This window comes from Pipistrellus kuhlii, unplaced genomic scaffold (assembly GCF_014108245.1).
Source record: "Pipistrellus kuhlii isolate mPipKuh1 unplaced genomic scaffold, mPipKuh1.p scaffold_m20_p_13, whole genome shotgun sequence".
Classification (NCBI taxonomy): domain Eukaryota; kingdom Metazoa; phylum Chordata; class Mammalia; order Chiroptera; family Vespertilionidae; genus Pipistrellus; species Pipistrellus kuhlii.
Genome location: NW_023425438.1, coordinates 12,951,068 through 12,972,510, shown reverse-complemented (window position 1 = coordinate 12,972,510; position 21,443 = coordinate 12,951,068). Strand labels below are relative to the sequence as shown.

General features: G+C 45.0%; 1 protein-coding gene across 2 annotated transcripts; it reads right to left on the bottom strand.

Annotated features, from left to right (window-relative positions):
• Window positions 1-1,391: 1,391 nt before the first annotated feature.
• Window positions 1,392-19,546, bottom strand: GTF3C2 (general transcription factor IIIC subunit 2). 2 transcript variants are annotated; one of them, XM_036434924.2, is made up of 19 exons: window positions 19,147-19,537; window positions 14,299-14,569; window positions 13,815-14,136; window positions 12,930-13,215; window positions 10,553-10,647; window positions 9,704-9,781; window positions 9,456-9,554; window positions 8,437-8,664; window positions 8,128-8,239; window positions 7,804-7,912; window positions 6,711-6,736; window positions 6,399-6,528; window positions 4,255-4,399; window positions 3,990-4,151; window positions 3,710-3,797; window positions 3,353-3,481; window positions 2,938-3,087; window positions 2,684-2,791; window positions 1,392-2,402 (listed from the first exon to the last, which is right to left on the bottom strand). In XM_036434924.2, the coding sequence occupies exons 2-19, from the start codon at window positions 14,543-14,545 to the stop codon at window positions 2,184-2,186; spliced, it is 2,733 nt and encodes a 910-aa protein (XP_036290817.1). In that variant the 5' UTR covers window positions 14,546-14,569; window positions 19,147-19,537; the 3' UTR covers window positions 1,392-2,183. The 2 variants fall into 2 exon arrangements, with proteins under 2 accessions (XP_036290817.1, XP_036290818.1); XM_036434925.2 differs by lacking the exon at window positions 2,684-2,791 and having other exon boundaries at window positions 19,147-19,546.
• Window positions 19,547-21,443: the final 1,897 nt, after the last annotated feature.

Here is a 21,443-nt window from a genome sequence, read left to right as displayed (position 1 = left end):
GCCAGAAAAGGACACTTCCAGAGGAGGGACAAGTGTGAGAATAGCCACAGAAGTGCAGAAATCTATAAATAATACAAAGTGGATATATTGGGAGGGAAGGTTAGAAAGGGAGTGGCTGGAGAGAAAGGGGTTAGAGAAAGAACATAGGCTGAAAACATCTTCCTGGTTCTTTTTGAGGTCAAGACGGGCTGACACTCAGCAGCAGGGTTGCCAGCACCACCTACAGCCTCAATAGCCCCAGGTCCCATCCTTTTTACCCGACAGGGTGGTTTCAATAATGCCGTGTCAGGGACTACAGCGTAGGATATGCGGATTTCTCTGCAATGGCAGGCAGTTCCTTCTCAATCAGCTCAGAAAGCGAACTGGCACAACCTGAGCTGGCTCGCAATAGGATGGTGCAATCCTTGGCTCTTTTGCACTGACGTGGGCTGTGGTTCCTCTGCTACTAATGGTCTGGGTCTCCTCCAGGTCTGTTTCCTCTTCTGTACAGGAAGGAAACTGAAGCACTTCATCCCTTTCTTAAAGGTTTCTGACATATGATGAATTCCTTACACTTAAGAGGCAGAAAGCTATTCCCAGATATCTGGCCAATCAGTCTGGAGTGCCAGAGGGCTTTGTTCCAGGTAGGCACTAAACTAATTTCTACTCCCTTCAAATAGCAGCTGGCTGTGTCTTTTTCTCTAAAATAGTTGAAGTCATCTACTTACCTCCAAACCCCGATTGTACTCCTTTACATTCCAAGACTGTGATCTGCCTCTTTCTCATCACTGGGGTATGTCCTAGCTTAGGAAGCAATACTGCAGGCATGAGTCTGCAGCACCCCACAAAAGGATTTTAACAAGATGAGCTCTAACAATACAGCAGGTCCTCAAATAACCTCATTTCATTATATGAGATGCCAAATGAACGTAAATCTGGTTTATATCAACTTACCTATAATAAAATTGGTCTCCTTATATGTTGTTTAAAGTCACAGAATCTTGCCCCGGTTGGGTAGCTCAGTTGGTCAGAGCATTGACCCAATACACCAAGGCTGCGGGTTTGGTCTCAAGCCAGGGCACATAAAAGCAACCAATGAATGAATGAATGAATGAATGAAACAACAAGGAAAAAAAATCCATTCTTTCTCTCTCCCTCCCTATCTCTAAAAATCAAGACATTAACAAACTTAATACCTCTCTGTACAAAATCAATAAAATATATTTAAAAAAAAAAAAAAAAAAAAAAAAAAAAAAAAAAAAAAAAAAATGTCACACAAGCTATTGATAATAAGCGTGGACTTACTATACATGGCTTCTAAAATCTATATATAGGGTTGAAATAAAGTAGCTAAACATGTTTAATGTGACAGTATCATAAAGGATCAAAAATCATAACGTGTAAAAGAATGGTTAAGGTAACTGAAGATATTTAATCTAGAGAAGACTTGGGAAACACATGATAGCTATTTTAAACACTTAAAAGGGCAATCACAGGTGAGAATTACTAGAATTCCTAATACCAATGGTAAAATCTAGAGGTATACTCTGACTGGATATAAAGATTTCTAAAACAGGACTGTCTAGGAGTGTTCAAGTAGGGTCAGATGACCAGTGATCAGGAATATTTCCTAAGCAGGAGCAAGTAAGATCTGAACCACTGTTCTACCGGTAGTGTGTCTGTGGTGTTCCTCAGTTAAAAACTACTACAAGCAGCTTCAGTCCAACAACTTACTACCCCCGTCCCCATGGGCTTGCATGTTGGTTACTCTAAACAGGAAGCTGGGAAGGCAGTAATACTGGATCCTGCAATATAGTCAGAAGCCTTCATGCAGATACTCTTTCCAGTTTTCCAAACACCCACTCACATGTGGTCTCAAAAACACCCAGTACCTTTACTTAGCTTTACCCACTTCACAATATGCTCAATATGAGCAATTTGTCTCCCAAGCCTAGATCAGGCCTGAGTGTTTCTTGTGAGCCAGTTTTGGCTGAGGAGCCTTGAGAGTTTGTGGAGGAGAAGCCTCCAAACGTGATGACAGCTGAAATCCATGGGAGGAGAGGTATCTAAGGAATCCTGGGAGGCAGATCTAACGGTCCAGGCCCGGCAGCATCACTGTCCAAGAAGGCCCCAGTCTCTATGGTCTATGCGTGGGGCCATTTGTTCTTGGCAGACTTCATTCAAGGGTCTCGTGTGGACCGTGACTAGGGATTGGGCAGAAGGCGATGGGTGGTTGGAGGGAAGCTAGGCCCTTTAGCAGAAGAGGACGACTGGAACACAGCATTGAAGTGGGCTCGGCTTTCAAGCTGCATACGGTGGCCCAATGGGGAGGTGAGTCCACGGACAAAATGGATCCGAACCAGCCCTGACTGCCCCCCAGATACGAGCCATCCATACGAGTCCAGGTTTGGGCTGAAACGTACCTATGAAGAGAATAGAAAACAAGAGAGAGATGCTCATAGTTGGTGCTTTAGGGTGAGTGCCAGTTGTGAGAGAAAACACCTGGCCACAATCTGACAGGATAGGACCGTGAGAGGGTGAGAAGACAGTGACCAAAGTAAGTTCTTGAAGATGAGTTCTCCAGAGCTGTTTTCCCTCCTAAGCCCTCTTGGTTGCTTTTCATCTCCCATTTCATTGATCACAGGTCCAGAGTTGGGAGAAAATGAGAGTGAAGGGTGGAGAGGATAAGAGGCAAGGTTCTTACTTTATGAATAGCCTCCAGCTGCAGCCTGTCCAGACAGAGCTGAGCCTGCCCCTCTCCCTCCTGCATACGCAGCACTGGTTCTCTACGGAGCAGATCATGGAAGGAACCCTGGGGAGGGGAAGTGTAATGAGAGACAATGAGCAGCTTCTTAGGTTTGCATCTTGGTGCTGGAACTCCTTAGGATTCCCTATTACATAAGGACTACAGTTTCCTACTTTTCCTGGTGCCACACCCCTTCTCCTGGGCCAATTTACCAAATCTGTGTCTTGAAAGAGCAAGTAGTGATGGTTGACGGTTTCAGCATAAGTTCGAGCCTTGGGTGGGTTGAGGGCTCCAGATGCAGAAGAATGGTCTTGACCTTCAGGACTATCCTGATACGGCATCAGATCTGCTTTATATATAGGCTAGAAAGGAGACCATAAGGTTAGGTCTCATGAGACTGAAGACAAAATGAAAGTAAAAGAGAGAAAATTGATTTGGGGCAGGAGAGACTTAAAGATGGAGAAAACAGTATGTTCAAGCATATGTTCAGATGAACTAGGGTAGGCAATATTGTGCGTAACAAGACTCCCGGGGATAATACCTGAACTAACCTGTAGTACTAATTTGGGAGGCCATGTGGATTAGGAACTAATAAATGATGCTGCCATTAAATATTCATATACGTACAAATCTTCGCTCTACAGGTCGCTTGACAGTTATTGGGTTCAGTGCCATATCAGGCAATATAGCTGCAATGAGCTCCCCGGATGTATCTCCTGCAGCTATTGTCCCAAGCCAGTCGGATCCTGAAAGACTCTAGTAAGAAAAGACAGATTCATTCAGTTCTGTGAACTGATAATAATTGCATTCTCAGGGGAGAGAAACACACACACACACAAATGAGTTTATCATAACCCATATTCCTAATGATACAGTTACCACACACCTATATCTATAAAAAACTACTATCTCTTCCCGACCACCACTAGGTGAGTAAATGAATCATTTTCCTGTGTAATGAAGATTTTGAAGAGAGAGGCTCACCCAGACAGTGCCTTTTCGAGGAGCAGTGAAGTAGGCCTTGAAACCAAGGTAACCAGCATCAATATAATGAATTCCACAGAGTCCATAACTGTAAGAGAAAGAGGAAATGAAGCTTCCCTTTTCCTAAGATTAATTTCTTCTCCCCATGTCCTTCCAGAAGTCAAACTACCTTACTGAAATCACCCCCAACCCTCCTCTCCCCACACAATAATCTGGAACTCTGGCACCCCAACCCCTAAGGTCTGTCCCCCAAGCTTCTCCTATCTCCATCCCGCCATACGAGGCATAGCAGTTGTCCTGAGCCACGGTGACACCATTGTAGGGGAGCAGCCAGGCCAGCTCTGTACTCAGGAAGCGCTTGATAGAGTTTATTGGTTCATAAGGTCGTCGAAGGTCCCAGAATTTGATTTTCCGGTCGCTCCCTGCAGACACTATGAAATGACTGTGGAAAGATGAAAGATGAAGAAGTTAAAATCTGAACGAGTCTGAAAGAGTCAGCCTTAACCCAGCTTCACCTCCCGCCTCCACAACTCTCCTATTCCAACCTGTTGGCTTTGCACCACTGAAGGGTACGCACAGCCTGGTCATGGGCTAGGAAACCCTGGAAGGGGTAGAGCTTCAAAGAGCCATCAGGGAGCCGTATCCGCTGCAAGGGCGAGTTAGTGGGAAGGTTCCAGAAAACCACCATGCCTGCAGTAGGGACATAACATGTAGGTATTAAGGCAGGTTCTCTCTTCCTTACTCTAATTGCCTTCTCTATCTTCTATCCTCAGATCTGATCCTCTATGAAATGACATAGGGATAATGATCAGCTAGTCCATTCATTCCCTCATATTTTAAAGACTCAACCTGTTATTTTTAGTTCCAATTCCAAGCAACAAAAAAGTATTATCTTAGTCTGGGACCTGCAGTTAAAAAGTTTGGTTGAATGCACTCAGTAGCCTCTACTTCCTACTAAATCTAAGTAAAGGGATTTTGAAAGACCATAAACTGTCTAAGAGAGGGCTGGCAACCTATAGCCCATGGGCCAAGAATAGCCTGCCACCTAATTTGGTAAATAAAGTTTGACTGGAACACAGCCCTCTCAATCATTTACCTAATGTCTATGGCTGCTCTCGCTTTACCGTATTGGAGGCGAATAGTTCCAACAATGGCCAAACAGTCCATATAGCATAAAATATTCACTATCAGGACCTTTACCGAAATGTTTGTCAACTCTGCTCTAAGACAAAGAGAATGGGCAAGGAGCCAAACGCAACAAAATGCAGAGAACAAAAAACAAATGGACAAACAAAAACTAACTTGGCTGACCCAAAACAAGTTGACCCCAACCAGGCTGGCAGAGCAGGGGATAATAAAAAATGTAACTTTGATTAAAATAAGAGATAAACAGCCTTGGCCAATGTGCCTTAGTTGAGCATTGTCCTATGCACTGAAAGGTTGCTGGTTCGATTCCCAGTTGGGGCACATGCCCGGGTAATGGGTTCATCCCGGTACAGGAAACAACCAATTGATGTTTCTGTCTCACCCTCTCTCTTCTTCTCCAATATCATTAAAAACATTTTTTTTTTTAAAAAGACAAACTAATAAACAGTAGAATTTTAATAAATAAAAATTGGGAAAAATGTATGTAACTAAAACCTCTTTTACATATAAACTCAGGAAATGTAATACCCATGAACCTTTCTTGAAAAAAAGGTATTGACAGCGAATTACAGCTAAGCAGCATTAATAATTCAGCAATGGAGGGAAAGACAGATGAAAGGAGTAGTAAAGACTTGCAATCATTTCAATGTAAAATTATGATTAAATAACTGGGAATTAAGGCAGCAAAGCAGCATCAAGTATCATGTACCTTGACAATGTAAGAATATCACTAAAAGAAACAATTAGGAGATGGTGGAAGAGGTAAGAAGAAGAAATGTGAGAGTGCAATTTCCTTACCTCCCCAGCAGAAAGGCTACTGATAATGTCTAAAATAAACTTGTCACTTAAAAACGACAACCTAACATCTCCAACGACTTAATGTTATCTATAATTTTTATTTTTTATTTTTAATCTTAAAAGTATCTTTAAGGAACTAATGTCTCTGTGGTAAAGGAACATCTAGGAGTTTAGCTCATCTTTCAGCTTCACTTGTCTTTTCTACTATAAAATCAAAGTATAATTACATTTAACATCTTTTCATTTAAACTTGCTATAGTTTATGATCCCATTTCTTTTTTTCTTTTTTTTTTTATAATATATTTTATTGATTTTTTACAGAGAGGAAAGGAGAGCAATAGAGTTAAAAACATCAATGACAGAGAAACATCTATCAGCTTCCTCCTGCACACCCCCTACTGGGCATGTGCCTGCAACCAAGGTACATGCCCTTGACCGGAATTGAACCTGGGACCTTTCTGTCCACAGGCTGACGTTCTATCCACTGAGCCAAACCGGTTTCAGCTGATCCCATTTCTTTTCATCTTTACATATGCACAGAGAATTACATGAAATTATGTTCCTCTACTCAATTACTTTTCTAAGTAGAAATATTCCAATAACTTTTTTCTTTCATCTCTGTATTTTTTTTACATTGCCTGAATATTTATAACTATGTAATGCTCAACACTCAACCAAAAAGGAAACAACAACCCAAAGCAAGCTTAAAGAGCAATAGCTCCTTAGGTTTTGTTTTGTTTTTTACCATTATAGTATCCCGCAGCCAGGTGGTGGTGGGGCCGGGTGGGCATCCAGGCCAGGCTAAGGCACTGACCACACTCAGAGGGGTCTGATACCTGCACAGACCCCACCTGCAGGGTTGCCACACACTGAACCTGCAGGGACAGAAGAGATGGGACTAGGGTTAGGAATACCTATTTTTTGGAATGAAGACTCAGATTAGTGTCCAATCCGGCAGGAGAGGAAGATCTCTCAGAGTGAGAAAGACTCACTAAGGACTCAGTAAGGGAGGCTCCAGAAGATGGAGCCTGGGTAAGGCAGCAGGTTCCTCACTCACCTTATAGATGGCGGGCTTCATTGCATCTGTGAGGGGAAAAGAGCAGAACTGATTCTCTGGATCCAGAAGACAGAGGTCCTAATAAGCCTTGCTCTTAGATCAGCACCCCACCCTTTCAATAGTGACGTTCCCTTACACTCTTATCTTTTCCCCATCAAATGTACGAGCCCACCTTTCTCTGCCCCATCTTCTTCTTTCCTCCTATTCTCACAGTATCCTATCAGAATGGTGGTTCCCTCCACTCTGCTCTCTTCTCACCATTTCCCAAAGAACTTTGGTCTCTGGTTACCCATCCTATCATCTGCATTATTCACTTTCTCTCCCCCTCCTGGGTCATTCTCACATTCACACTATCGCCTCCTATCTAAACCAACCAAACAAGACTCTTACCTCCATCCACTACCCTGTTACGTGTTCCCCTTCACAGCCAGACTTTCTGAAAAAAATTGTCTATCCATTCTATCTTCACTTCTTCACCTCCCAATCGCTCCTCAAGCCTCTCCTCCACCTGCTCACCAAACATGGGCCTTCTCAGGGTTCAAACTGAGATGCCCTCTTCAACTCAGTGCAGTTGAAAAACAAGTAAATTCAACCAATAGGAGCTGCCTTCCCCTGACCCTCCTCTTCTTGCTCATATTCAGCTCTATCTTCTCTCCCTCTGTTTACAACAGAGTGTGTGTTTCTGTGTATGTGTGGTGGTGAGGACAGGAGAGGCTGAGGACAAGATTAGGAGAACAAGAGTATGGCAGGGACGACTGGCCCTATTAGTCAGCCTCAGCCGTTGGCAGTTCTTTACACAGCTAACTGTGGCCACAGAGGAAGAGGCCTGGGCAGGGAGAACAGGGAAGAGAGGGAGATGAAGGCAATGTGATGAAAAAATGCAGTTATAAGTCTGCAAAAGAGAATTATTTGTGGGCTGCTGAAGAGAGAGGTCAAGTACAGAACGTGTGAAGCCAGAATGGAAGGTGTGGCTGTGTAAGGCTTTGTACTATAGAGACTGGGCCTAGAAGAGTTTCCGGGGAGATGGACAGGCCCTACAAAGTTCTGGCCATGGCCACAGCAGCCTCATTCTCCTTTTCGCTGGGCTACTCACCTGGGGGCTGCTGTGCCAGCAGGGCGTCGGGATGGGGCAAACTGAACAGCAGCACCTTCCCGTCTGAGCAAGCAAGAGCCAAGAGACCCAGCCGAGGCAGGAGAGGAGCCTAGGGGGTGAGACCAGATCTGTGCTGAGGACTGCTGGCTTAGGAGCCTCTCAGAAAACTTCTGAGGTTCTAGTTTCTGGAAATACGACATGAGGTTGCTAGAAAAAAATGCCATCCACCACCATCCAAACTCTGTTCCTCCTACTCTGGGAACACCCAGAGCCTTTGCTCTGGCTCTGAGTCCAAGGGCCATCACACAATCAACTGGGAGGTACCTTCCGAGGGGTGCCTGGAAGTTCCCATGCTCCACTGGGGCAGAACTTGAGGTCCCAAATGCAGCCGTGGTCACAAGCAATCCCATAGACAAAGTGGGCCCTGTTGCCAGGACTGAGGAGAGAAGCCATATGGGGAGTATGGGTAGGAAGAAGGGGGTCTAGGGCTGCCAGAGCCTGTGTGCTCCCCTTATTTCAAACCAATCCAAGCCCTCCCTCCCCGGCAACCCAAACCCGGATCCTGCCCAGCCCCATCCGTCCCTCCTCCTCAGACACCCTCCCGGAGTCAGCAGTGTCCCAGCCCCACCTCACCAGCTTTCTTGCTGCAAAGTCCCAAGGCCCCAGAGCTGCAGTAGCCCGGGACCCGAATGAAGCTGGCTCAGGGAATGGGTCTCATTCATGTCAGGGCTGGAGAAAAGGGCCACGTACTGCGAGGCTGCGGCCCCCTCCGGCACTGGGCACCAGTCCAGAGCCCAGAGAGGGCCCCCTGTGAAGAAGGACACATCCCAGCGCTCTGGGTGTGCCGTGATCGAGCTAAATCTGGAGACAAGTCGAAGATAGAATGAAAAAAGGAGTTAATAAAAGGTAATGAAAAATTCATAGGTGAATGGATAAACAGTGGTACGTCCAAACAAACGAAGTATTTGTCCAAACCCATAGAATGTACACACACCAAAAGTGAACCCTAATGTAAACTATGGACTTCGAGTGACTATGCTATACCAATGTAGGTCATCAATTCTGGTGGGGAATGTTGATAGTGGGAGAGGTTATGCATGCGTGGGAGCTGGGGGTATATTAGAAATCTCTATCACTTCCTTTCAATTTACCTGTGAAGTTAAATTGCTCTAAAAATTTCAGTTAGTAAAAAGATAATGAGGACAGAATGGGAATTCCACCGGAGTTAGAATGAACTGGCTTCAGCAAGGGCCAGAGGATCAAGGACAGTCTACACGTGAGAGCAGTCTTAGCTCTCATTTGTGTCTTCCTCCTTTCCCTCCCAGTCCTTCTGTTCTAGTTCACCTTCAAAGACGTCAGGTATGCATCCTGGTTACTACAGTGTTCTCTCCGGGGCCAGTCTGTCAGGGACTACCTGAGTATAGATGAGCTTGTAAACAGGTTTGACCCTCAACCTCCATAGTGTCCTTCAGTCTGGCCAGCAGCAACGAGCACTGCAAACTAGAGGGGAATGACCAGATCTACCCAGGACTCCGACCCTTGGGATCAACTGGACCAGCAGCAGGGGAAGAACAGGGCCAATCTGTCTTCCCTTCCAACGTTCACTTTTCCTACTTCTCTTCTAGAATTAGAAGAAGAGATACAATCTTCACCTGTTTATGCGGTAGAGTGTGCCATCTTCAGGAAGTCCTTCACGTTGCACAGAAAACAGTGGAGACTTCTCCTCCTGGGGCAGGTAGGGAGCTGCCTCACTAGGGAAGGCAAAGGGAACAACAGCCTGAATCTGGAAGAGTTTCTCCTTTTCCAGGTTTCCTGTCATAAATCTAGATCCTCTGTCACTCTGCAGCCTCCAGTGGTATCACCACCCCGCCAAGGCTTCAGAGATGGCTCTTCAACTTACAGTTCAGATAACAAGTGCCACTTCCAGGCTAAAGGAATCCATTCTGCAAACTCCCAGTACGAATGCTTCTGTTCACGGCTAGAGGGACGGAGAAGCATTAACGAAGGAAGAGATAAATTCTATGCAGTTCTGCCAAAAAAAACTTTCTGTGATAATGGTCCTGGCCAGTGTGGCCCAGGGGTTGAGTGTCAACCTATGAACCAGGAGGTCACAGTTCAATTCTTTGTCAGGGCACAAGACCCCTAGTGTGGGGTGTGCGAGAGGCAGCCAATCAATGAATCTCTCTCATCACTGATGTTTCTCTCTCTCCACCTTCCTCTCTGAAATAAATAAAAAGATATTAAAAACAAACAAACAAAAGGTTACCAGTTCGATTCCTGCTCAGGGCACATGACCCAGTTGCAGGTTTGACCCATGGTAGGGGGCATGCAGGAGGCAGCCAATTGGTGTTTTGCTCTCATATCAGTTTTTTTTTTTCTCTCTCCCTTCCTTCCTCTCTAAAAAAATAAAATTACAATTAAAATAACCAATTAAAAGAAAAGCTTTCTGTGATGATGCAAGTGACCTATTATCTGTCCAAAACATATGCTGCTAGCTGGGCATTTGAAATGGAGCTATTGCAAAGGAGAAACTGAATTTTACTTTTAAATGGCTACATGCAGCTACTGCCTTGCATAACAGACAGCACAGCACTAAAACTTTTGCCTTTGGAGCAGTGTCGTTTATTTATGAATGTCTTCAGTGCTCTGCCCTGTGAGTGCCTGCCCTCTTTCTCACAGGCCCATTCTAGATCATTCTGTGCAGTCCACCACCACCCTTCCATTCCCAGGCCCCATTCCCAAGTCTCACAGGTCCTTGGTGAGATGGAGGCACTTCCAGACAGGAGCCATGATGTGATTGGACAAGCCATTGGGAGCCATGCCCCGGCAGTGCAGCTTCTGCTTCTAGGATCAAATGAAGAAAGTGTCAAGGAGAATTTTATAGCCAGAGAAAGTTCCCAGGACACAGCTTTCTCAGCTTTTACTTTTCTCCGCACAACTTCTCCTCTAACCTTTGCCATATCAGAATCTCAAAAGATTTATGTTAAAACCATTACAATGACTTCTCCACCTTCTGCTCCTACTCCTCCATCAAAACTGCAAAATCTGCCCGGCTGGTGTGGCTCAATAGTTGAACGTTGACCTATGAACCAGGAGGTCACAGTTCTATTCCTGGTCAGAGCACATGCCTGAGTTGTAGGCTCCATCCCTAGTGTGGGGCGTGCAGAAGTAGCTGATTGATGTTTCTATCTGTCTCTCCCTTTCTCTCTGAAATAAGTTTAAAAAAAACCTTATATTTTTTAAAACTGCAAAATCTGTTACATGTTGCCAAAACTGGTTTGGCTCAGTGGATAGAGCGTTGGCCTGCGGACTGAAAGGTCCCCAGGTTCGATTCCGGTCAGGGGCATGTGCCTTGGTTGCAGGCACATCCCCAGTGGGGGTTGTGCAAGAGGCAGCTGATCGATGATTCTCTCTCATTGATGTTTCTAACTCTCTATCCCTCTCTGTAAAAAATCAATAAAATATATTTTCTAAAAAAAAAAAAAAAAAAATCTGTTACATGTTTTTGAACATTTTCCTTGATGTCTCCACACATTGGATTTAGAGGATTTCCATTTACTTCTTAAAACTCTTGCCTATGGAGTAGTCTTTCCTTCCTCCTCCCATCTTTCTAATATTCCTTTGCTGGTTCTCCCTCCTCTGATAGACTTGGTCCATAATGGTATTTCCCAGAGACGTCCTGACTTCTTTTCCAGCCTCCATACATTCACTCCTGGTCATTTCACCCCATGTCCCAACATTATACCTGATTATAAAGTCTGACTACCATCATTACCCTTTAATCAAGTTTACATTTTAATAAGCTCAAACTTCACTAGTTTTCAACTTTTCTACAAACTCTAGATCCATACAGTGGTGCCAAGCAATATTAGAGCCTGAGGCAAAAGGAAAATCAGTAATACAGTTCCTGTCTTTATTTAAAATTTGACATTTTAAATAAATAAATAAATAAATAAATAAATAAATAAATAAATAAAATTTGATATTTGGTAATTATAGATTTGTTAAATTAATTTTGATTTTTAAAAATGTACCAAAATATTCATCCTGATTTCTAAGGATTTGGTGCTCCCTTAAATGTTGCACTTAAGACAAGTAAGGCACTGGGGTCCCATATTCAATTCTGACAGGTGACCAAATGTCCCCAGCATGGTCCATGGTCTACAGGCACTTCCAACTCAGTATGCGAGAAAGTGAGCTCATCACTGCCCATCTTTGCCTCTCCTGCGTACCCCACTCTTCCTATTTGGGATGACGAAACATCTTGGAAATGGATAATGTTAGTGGTTGCACAACACTGTGAATGCACTAAATGCCAGCGAGCTATACATTTTTAAATGGTAAGTTTTCAGTTATGTAGATTTTATCACAATTAAGCACACACCTTTAATGGCTCCTACTGTCACTCCTTTTATCTTCTCTAGTTTAATCCCCACTTTACCCAAAGCCCTATGCTGTAGCCATAATCAATTTCTGAAAAAATCAATCTCTGGCACACTTTCATTTACCTGTTGAGACCTAGCTGAACTATCATTCCTTTGTGAAGCCTAAGCAGTTGATTACCCCTCCTCTATTTGGCTAACGCATTTTGATCTCTCCTGGCCTAGCACACTGAACTTTGGGAGGCAGGACTCTGCTTTATTCACAATTTGTGTTTCCTAGCTCGCAGTAGATGCTCAATATATGTTTTAGGTATTTTTGTTAATCGTCACCAGAGAGAATTTTTCCCCCACTGATTTGTAGAGGGTGGGAGGAGAGAGACATAGAGAAACATCAATGTGACAGAGACAATCGATCGGTTGCCTCTCACACAGGCCCTAACCAGGTGGAGATCAAGCCTACAATCGAGGTGCATGCCCTTGACCAGAATTGTACTCGGGACCCTTCAGTCCGTGGGCTGACACTCTAACCACCAAGCCAAACCGGCTAGAACAGATGCTCAAAAGATGAAGGAAGAATCCTGTTTACTTACACCCTTAGCTCCTGCGATCTCAAGTGTATCTGAATTTGTATCTTTCTTCTTTTACCTCTTTTGGTCATCACAGTGACTAGGTCAAAGCCTTCCTTTCTGGGTACCCTCTTGACCCCCTAATAATCCTATTAGTTCATTCAGTGGATCCTCTTACCCCTGACGTGGTTCCTCGTGGGGTGCTGCGGGCCACAGCAGGCTCAGGGTCAGATGAGCTCTCACTTGGGACCTCACTTTCTTCTCCATCTTCAGCCTCAACCTTGAGAACAAAGTCTTCGTCTCGTGTGGTGTCGTCCTCTTCCTCTCCACCTTGACAGACTGACTGTGGCCGGATCTTCTTTGCTTTGATGGGGCTGCTCACCTTGGGGCCCTCAGGACAGGACACTGGAGCAGGCAGGGCTGTTGAGAGCTCTTCCGCCAGTTCCTGAAGATACAGAAGTGCCCTGTGGGGTAGGGCAGAGTCAGACATACTCACACTTAACAAGAGCCCACTCTTTCTCTACTTATTTATTTACAGCCCACTTTTCCAGACACTGGGTTGATTCTTATTGCACTGGACCCTCACAGTGACCCTGTGAAGCAGCTATTTATTTCTCCTTCCCTTCTGATAGATAAACATAATTCCAGGAAAGTAAAGTGACTTGGTCAAAATGATTCAGATAACATATGTGGGATCTAAACCAGGTCTTCTGACTTCAAGTCCCAAGCACTTTTCACTCTACCACAGTAAAAAATCACGGATGGCAACAGAAAATAATAGAAAGGTGCGGATATAATGATATACTATATCTGAGTGGTAAAATTGTAATGAAGACCTGGGGGGAAATTGTGAAAAATGGATAGGATACAAAGATTTTACAGAAAGAAAATCCTAGACAAAGTGAACAAGTGAAAGTTGCTGATATAAAAACCAGATCACTCAAGTCCCCAGAACCCGACACCACGCCCGCTTACCTCATCATAGTCTTTTCATCTCCCCAACATCTGACCCACCCTGATTCCTTCACCCCAACCCCCACTCAAGATGCGCCCCAATGCTTACACTTGGGCAGCCCTCCGGCGGGGTCGTTGCCCAGGTGGGGTCTCAAAGTCCTCAGGGGGCCTCTTCGGAGCCGGAGACTCTGGCTGATCCAGGCCTTTGGACAACTTCAGCAGTAGCAGCTCTGCCTTGGTCTTCCGACCTCGTTTCTTAGGCATGGGGGTGGACAGCGGGATGGACGAATCTAAGTGACCAGGAGCCAGAGGGACTGGTGGAGGATTAGGTTGTTGAGGCCTTTTGAGGCCTTTCCGCGCCCTACCACCTCTCTTCCGGCCAGGCTTTGAGCCCCTAGGCTTTGAGCCCTTTGACATCTCTGAAGAAAGATCTGTAGAGAAGAATATGTGTCTATGAGATGGGACCAGAGCTCAAACCTCTTTGGAACAGACTATAACATACCCAGGCTTGTTAAACCTATGAACTCAACCTGTTCTCTTTCATCTTAAACTGAGCACAGGGAGAGAAGAAGATGAGAAGACAAGGTACATGCCTTGCTGTTCCAGTCTGGGTAGGCTTTCCTGTTCTGGAAGGAGCTTTTTCTCGTCAAGAGAACCCTCAAGTCCAGTCAAAGAGGTAGGCAGAGACATCTCTCTGGAAGCCTCGGTGCTGGCTGTGTCTGAAGTGGTCCTGACATCAAGCTGGTTTAGCACCTCTTGTCCAGGAGAGTCCACTGTGGCCACGGTCCCCGCGGGGCCGGCCTCCCCCAGGGCGACGTAGCCGACCCCGCAGGCATCCATCAGCGCCCCCCAAAATGGTTGCCCCTGCACACAGACAGACAAATGAAAAGAAGGTAAAATCTGTTTGTACTGACTCCGATTTTTCTCCCCTCGCTGCCCTTCCCGAAACCAGAAATCTAAGCTGCCTGATCATGTATTCATTCAGCAATAATTACTAAACATCTTCCATGTCAGGTATTATGACAATAAGCAAGACAGACAAGGTCCCTGCCCTCATGGAACTTACATGCTAGTGAAGCTGATAATAACAAACAAATAATAATACAGCCACCATTTTTTTTAAGACAATTGCTATGTGCAAGCACTGTAGTTAAGTGCTTTATTTACATTATATAACTTAAAGCTCATAACATTTCTTGTAATGATACTGCAGTGAATGCCTAGGTCTAAAAGCCATCTTTATAAGCATTAGTCAAGGAACAGATTTATTTAAAAATAAGTAAAACAGCCCTAACCGGTTTGGCTCAGTGGATTGAGTGTCAGCCTCTGGACTGAAAGGTTCCGGGTTCAATTCTGGTCAAGGGCATGTACCTTGGTTGCGGGCACATCCCCAGTAGAGGGTGTGCAGGAAGCAGCTGATCTATGTTCCTAACTTTCTACCCTTCTCCCATCCTCTCTGTAAAAAATTAATAAATTTTTTTTTTTAATAAAAAATAAGTAAAACAGTTCTCCAGTGCCCAGTCATCAGTCTTTTACCTGGGTTGGGGAGGTCGTAGGCTTTGAGACAATTAAGGAGCATCCTACTACATTAAGAGACTTTTCCCTGCCCTGGTCAGTAGCTCGGTTGGTTCGTGTCATTCCGATATAACAAGTTTGTGGGTTCGGATAATTACCCGCCGGTCAGGACACATACAACAACCAACCAATTAATGCATAAATAAGTGGAACAACACATCAATGTCTCTCTCAAATCCACATTAAAATTTTTAAGAAAAAAAGAGCTTTCCCCACATTGAAGAATGGATTTTAAAACGGTCATAAATCTTCATTTTCTTCAAACCCAGGAATCAGGTGTACAACCATGGACCAAAGTCAACAGGAGATAAACAAAACACTGATACCAACCAAAAACCTGAGCAACAAAGAACTCTGCCAGGGCACAGTTTTCAGCCAGAAAAACCTGCTTGTCTGGGTCAAAGAGGGAGAAATAGTTCAAATCTGAGGAGGGAATTCCCCGCAGGACTGTCTGTGTCTTCAGGATAAAGAAATGATCCGTCTTATAGAAAAGGTTGCTGATGAAAACATACGAAATGTCAAACCAATTAAAAGTTCACAACAGTCTAAGTGGATTATAAATGATAACAGCCAACTCTCTAACTCAGGTGTTAAGGACACACTATAACATCATGTGCTAAAGATAGAAGAGAACAATGCCAAAGTAAATGGAGGTCAGTGAGAATCCACCTGCACTGTTCTCTGGTAAATAGCAAGCCCTGTCAGAACTACTCCATTCAAAGTTAGTAACAGCCTGGCTGGTGTGGCCCAGTGATTGAGCATTGACCTATAGGTCACGGTTTGATTCCTGGTCAGGGCACATGCCCAGGTTGCAGGCTCAATCCCCAGTGGGGGGCATGCAGGAGGCAGCCGATCAATGATTCTCTCTGATCAGCTATGGCTCCATAAACAAGTTGCCTCTACAATCAGAATGTGACCACGTAAATGGGGAAGACACTTCTCTGGCTCCCAAATCCAGAAGCACTCCGAGGCCACAATCTGCCCCAGCAAAATGCACACATGCTGGCCTGCCTCTCCCCTCTCTAATCTCAAGCCCCAATTTGAGTTCCTTAAGAGCACATTTGATCGGAAAGACCTAAATCACATTCAGAGTCTTGGATGGTAAATTTCCAGGAAATGAAATCTCTAGCTTTCCAGGCTCTAAGTGGAGGTTGTTCATTTCCTCACATCCCACTTACCCAAGGTGAGAAAGTGGGATCAGGGTCTTCTCAGATCCTCTCCAATGCCAATGCTTGACAAGTAGTCCTTCCCCTCTTGCAAAAGCCTTGTTCCTCTGAAGCTTGTAACATTCAGCTAAAGCCCTGCTAATCGCTCCGCTGTTACACCCTGGACCCTGTCATCACATCATACTTTTTAACCTCCAGAATCTCTAAAACATTTACTATCTGATCACAACCTCCCATCATTACAGCTAGGTTGCTCAACTCCCATCACTGTATCTATTCTTCAATCACATCTAGCCACTATTCATCTCTCCAATTTCTCCCTATGGTAGCAGCCACATACAATCTAGCTTAGATTTCTTTAGTCAGACTCTATTGACATTATAAACTTTCTTTCTGTCTGTCTTTTGTTTCACAGATCTGGCAAAATTCCAGCCTTAGATGAACCGATCTTCTACCTTCTTCATTGTGTGCATCTAAGCTACACAATCACACCCTCTCTCTTCCAATGTCTGATCCCCTGGTTCTCAGCAGATAACTTTGCTTCTGGTTTTTTAAACAAAATTAAAAGCCATTAGAGGGAAATACTTGGATTTCTTGCAAAGTAGCTTGATCCTCCATGCATTTAGACTCCTCCCTCATCCACTTAAAGCCTCACCTTCCATAGTGTTCAAGCCCCATTTTCTGCCTTCTTAAGGAAACTAGTCATTTATTCTTTTCTTCTCTATGGGCATCTTCCAAAAAAGCACTGACCTCTTTTTGTGTGTGTGTGTGTGTGTGTGTGTGTGTGTGTGTGTGTTGTGTGTTTTTGTTGTTGTTGGGTATGTTTTGTTGTTGTTGTTGTTAATTCTTACCTGAGGATATTTTTTTTCCATTTATTTTTGGTTTTTTTAGAGAGAGTAGAAGGGGCAGAGGAAGGGATTAAGAGGGGGAGGGAGGACTGAGTGCGGGCAGGAGGAAGAAAGAGAAAAACATTAATGTGAGAGAGAGACGCCAATTGGTTGCCTCCCCTACACACCCTGACAGGTGCCAGGGATCAAACCTGTAACCCAGGAATCAAACCCAAGACCCTTCGGTGAGCAGGCCAATTCTCTAACTATTGGGCAACACCAGCCAGAGCCAAAGAGCACGTTTAAATGTTTACAATTTGAGCCGAAACCGGTTTGGCTCAATGGATAGAGCATCGGCTTGGGGACTGAAAGGTCCTGGGTTCGATTCCGGTAAAGGGCATGTACCTTGGTTGCGGGCATATCCCCAGTGTGGGGTGTGCAAGAGGCAGCTGATCGATGACTCTCTCTCATCGATGATTCTAACTCTCTATCTCCCTCCCTTCCTTTCTGTACAAAATCAATAAAATATATTGTACAAAAAAAATAAATAAATGTTTACAATTCGAATCTTAACACACACACACAATTGCCCTTCAACCCATATTCCTCCTCCAACTAATATGTTCCTACTCCATCTCACAGACTTTTAAAAGAGTTGCCTGCCCTTACATTTTAATTATCCTACTTCCTCCTAACTAGGATATTGCCCTCACCCCACCCCTGAAGCTGAAATTCCGCAGTAATTGCTGCCAATTAATTCAATTGACACTTCTCAGTCTTATTTAACTTGACCTCTCAGCAGCACTGAAGCTACTTATCATTACTTTCTTGAAACATTGTCTTTTCTTGAGAAGAAATTCAAATTCAGTAACCTTCCAGAAGTTCCTCAATCTTTTACAATTTAAACTCACTGTTGGGTCTAACATACTATTTCCCAAAGTCTGGTACAACTGGTGGTATGCAATATTATTTTAATAGTATAAAAATGAACAATTTTACTCGACTGTGTTTTATTTTAACTTATAAAAAATATATATAACAAGCCCATGAAACTTCATGGGTTCATATATTGCATTGAGACGAAAGCACTTAAACTTTAAAAATAAATCAATTTAAAGAAAACTCTAATAGTACAGTTGGTAAGAATGGGTGGCAAAAGTGCTAATGGCACAGGAATGACTTAAGTTTGTGTAACAATACGCCGCTCCGGGAAGAGGCTTGGCCATACCCTACAGCTCTCTAACCAAGTGCTGGGTGGGGTTGAAGGCGTCATCTCTGCCTTCTCCAGCCAACTCGCCAGGGGAGAAAAGGGCCAGGCGAGGAAACTAACTGGCCCTGGACTGCGCCAATGAGGTTGCAGCGCGCGGGGCACAACCCCTAGGGTTCGAAGAGCCTCCCGGAGGAGGAGGAGGAGGAGGAGGGAGGAGGCTGGGACACAGCTGCAGGAGGGACTGACCCGCAGCTCCTCTAAGGTGCCCGCCTGCCCTCCCTCAGCCGTGATCAGGGGAGCACCTTTCACCACCGGCCCGGGCCTGAGGCCAGCCCTGGGCTTTCCAAAGCTGAGGACTACTGTAGGTTCCCAGCGTCGAGGGAGGTAACGTAAGAAGCGCCCAGGCCAGGGCACTGGATGCTGTGTTACGGGCACCGTGTGAGTGGAGGAGGCGAGGCCGTGGTTTGCAGAGATGGGGGATGCATTCTGGCCACGGTGGGTAAGGAAGTGGGGAGCTTGATGGTTCCTATAGCAGCCGCCCAGGGGCTGGAGGTCGCGATGCTGTGTAGAATGGGAACAGCGGAGCCAATATTTTGGCGCCACCGAAAAAGGAGGAGGAGTAATCGTGGGGGGCCCCCGCACACCCCACGGCTGTACACTCACCCTCACCAAAGTCCTTCCGGAAGTCCAAGTTCGAAGATGGCGCCGCCCGTCTGGTCGCGGCTTTATGACGTAATCTCGTAGCTACTCTTCATTGACGGCCCATCCCCGACCTCCGGTAGCAGTGCACAAAGGTAAACACGTGAGTTTGGTTGCGGGTGTGTGCCAGAGAGTTTTCTATTGCACTGTGTTCCACAATGCAATGCGGCGAGGGTTCCCGGGCCCTTTCGGAGCGGGAGAAGCTCCCGGCTCCGGCAGCGCGGAGGGTGCTGCAAGGCCTTATGGGAATTGCAGTGTCTGGAAGGTAAGGTTGGCGCCTGCGCGGTGACGCTCGCCGCGCCCACCGGGGTTCCCACGCGGCCTCTACGCTCTACTCGAGTGTGCTGCTCCCCAGGCTTTTCTTCTGGGTCTATGGCGGGCTGGGCCAGGGCGGATGTGAGGATTTACCTGCGACGTTGGAGCCAAAGACAGAAACTGGGAGACAAAAGAATCCATGAAACGGGCGCCAGGACTCGGGGCTCCGCCGAGGGGGCACCGCCCCCCTCCTGCAGGTGCAGCCGCTAGTGAAGTCCAGGAGGAAAAGGAAAGGAAAGGAGGAGTTGAAAAGCCTGCGCTGAGTGAGACTCTGGCTTGGACATTAGCCTTGGTTTCCGGCTTTGCCTCACTCCCTCATTAGGAGGTGGGATGCGGGGGAATGAAGAATGTGATACATTCTGTCCTTTCTTGAAGCACTTAAAGCCATAAAATTTCGCGCGTCTCCACAGACAATAGGAGTGTTTAGAATGTATAAATACATCCTGGGAGGGGTGTGGTAAAGAGGCCACATGCTAACCTGACTAGCTCAGGGAAGGCCTGCTTGGCGGCCTTGCAAACTCAAGGGACCTAAAGAAACCACAAAGAATGGTCTGAAATTAAAACCTTTAATTACAAAGTTTCGAGAGGGTAGTCTTGTCCTAGGCCAGTATCTTCCTTAACAAAGATCAACTTTGATCTTTACTGAGACAGCTTGTTTTTGCATCTAAGGTAACAAAACTGGAATATCAGGGTACTGTAATTTGTAATTTCCCTTTTTCCGGAACCCTCAGGACACAGCCAATGCACCGGTACCGTTGGTGCCTGGGTAGAGATCATAAATTCCCTCGTTATGTTAATTGTTGACTTACCGACCCTGCACTCACCTGTGTAAAGGAAACACGTGTCTGTCATTTTACTTTTTATCCAATCTCAGAGGTTCCCTCTTGCTTTCTCCTGCCTCCCTAATCTGTCACCAGTGGATTTGATGTAACCCACCTGGATCTCCTCTTTTGATTGTAGTGTATAAAACAAGATGAAAGATGGCCTTTCTCTGGAGCACTATCTCAATACGTTGAGATCCTGCTTTCCTGCAATTGTCGAGAGCTTGGCTCAAACTCACAAGAATTATTTACAGGTTTAAATGTTTTATTTATTAACAAATCTCACCTATTGAAACCTTGCTTACAGAAAACATTTTAAGGAAAGCTTGGGTGGAACTAGCTAAGATTTTTTAAAAAATATATTTTATTGATTTTTCACAGAGAGGAAGAGAGAGGGATAGAGACTTAGAAACATCGATGAGAGAGAAACATCGATCAGCTGCCTCTTGCACACCCCCCACTGGGGACATGCCCGAAACCAAGGTACATGCCCTTGACAGGAATCGAACCAGGGACCTTTCAGTCCACTGAACCAAACCGGTTTCAGCTAAGATTTTTTAAAATACATTTTTATTGATTTCAGAGACAGGGAGGGGGAGAAGCATCAATGATGGGAATATTATTAATCAGCTGCCTCCTGCTGACTTGGGGATTAAGATCACAACCTCGTCATGAGCCCTGACTGGGAATCATGTTCTCCTGGTTCATACATAGGTCAACTAGCTAAGATTTTTATAAACTGGAATAACGAGTCTCCCATCCTCCCACCACCTCTATGGCTTAGGACCAACTCCTTTATGAGGGCACAAAGTTGGTGCATTTGAGGTGTGGTTCCCCAGTACATCAGATCTTAAGTGCTTCTGAAATGTACAGATCTGTCTTCTCTTCATTCCTGTTGCCTCAGAGTAGGCTATCTTTGACTTGAACAATTGCAACGTCCTTTTATGTTAATAATTGTACTTATTTTAGTAATAAGACAGTCACATGGTTCAAAATTCAATATAGAAAGCAAAGGTATAAAATGAAGACTCCCACCTATGCCTCCAGCCTCCCAGACCACATCCACACGGGCAGTTTCTTGTTAATCAGCGTTTTTCTTTTCTCATGAGCTATTATTCTGAATTA

Excerpts from the sequence above, each read along its gene's own strand:
- GTF3C2 (XM_036434924.2), bottom strand. The coding sequence starts at position 14,545 with ATGGATGCCTGCGGGGTCGGCTACGTCGCCCTGGGGGAGGCCGGCCCC. Across the intron at positions 9,782-10,552 it reads CTCCATCTCACCAAGGACCT|CCGTGAACAGAAGCATTCGT; the intron begins GTGAGACTTGGG and ends CCGTCCCTCTAG. Across the intron at positions 6,737-7,803 it reads GCTGGCACAGCAGCCCCCAG|ATGCAATGAAGCCCGCCATC; the intron begins GTGAGTAGCCCA and ends TTCCCCTCACAG.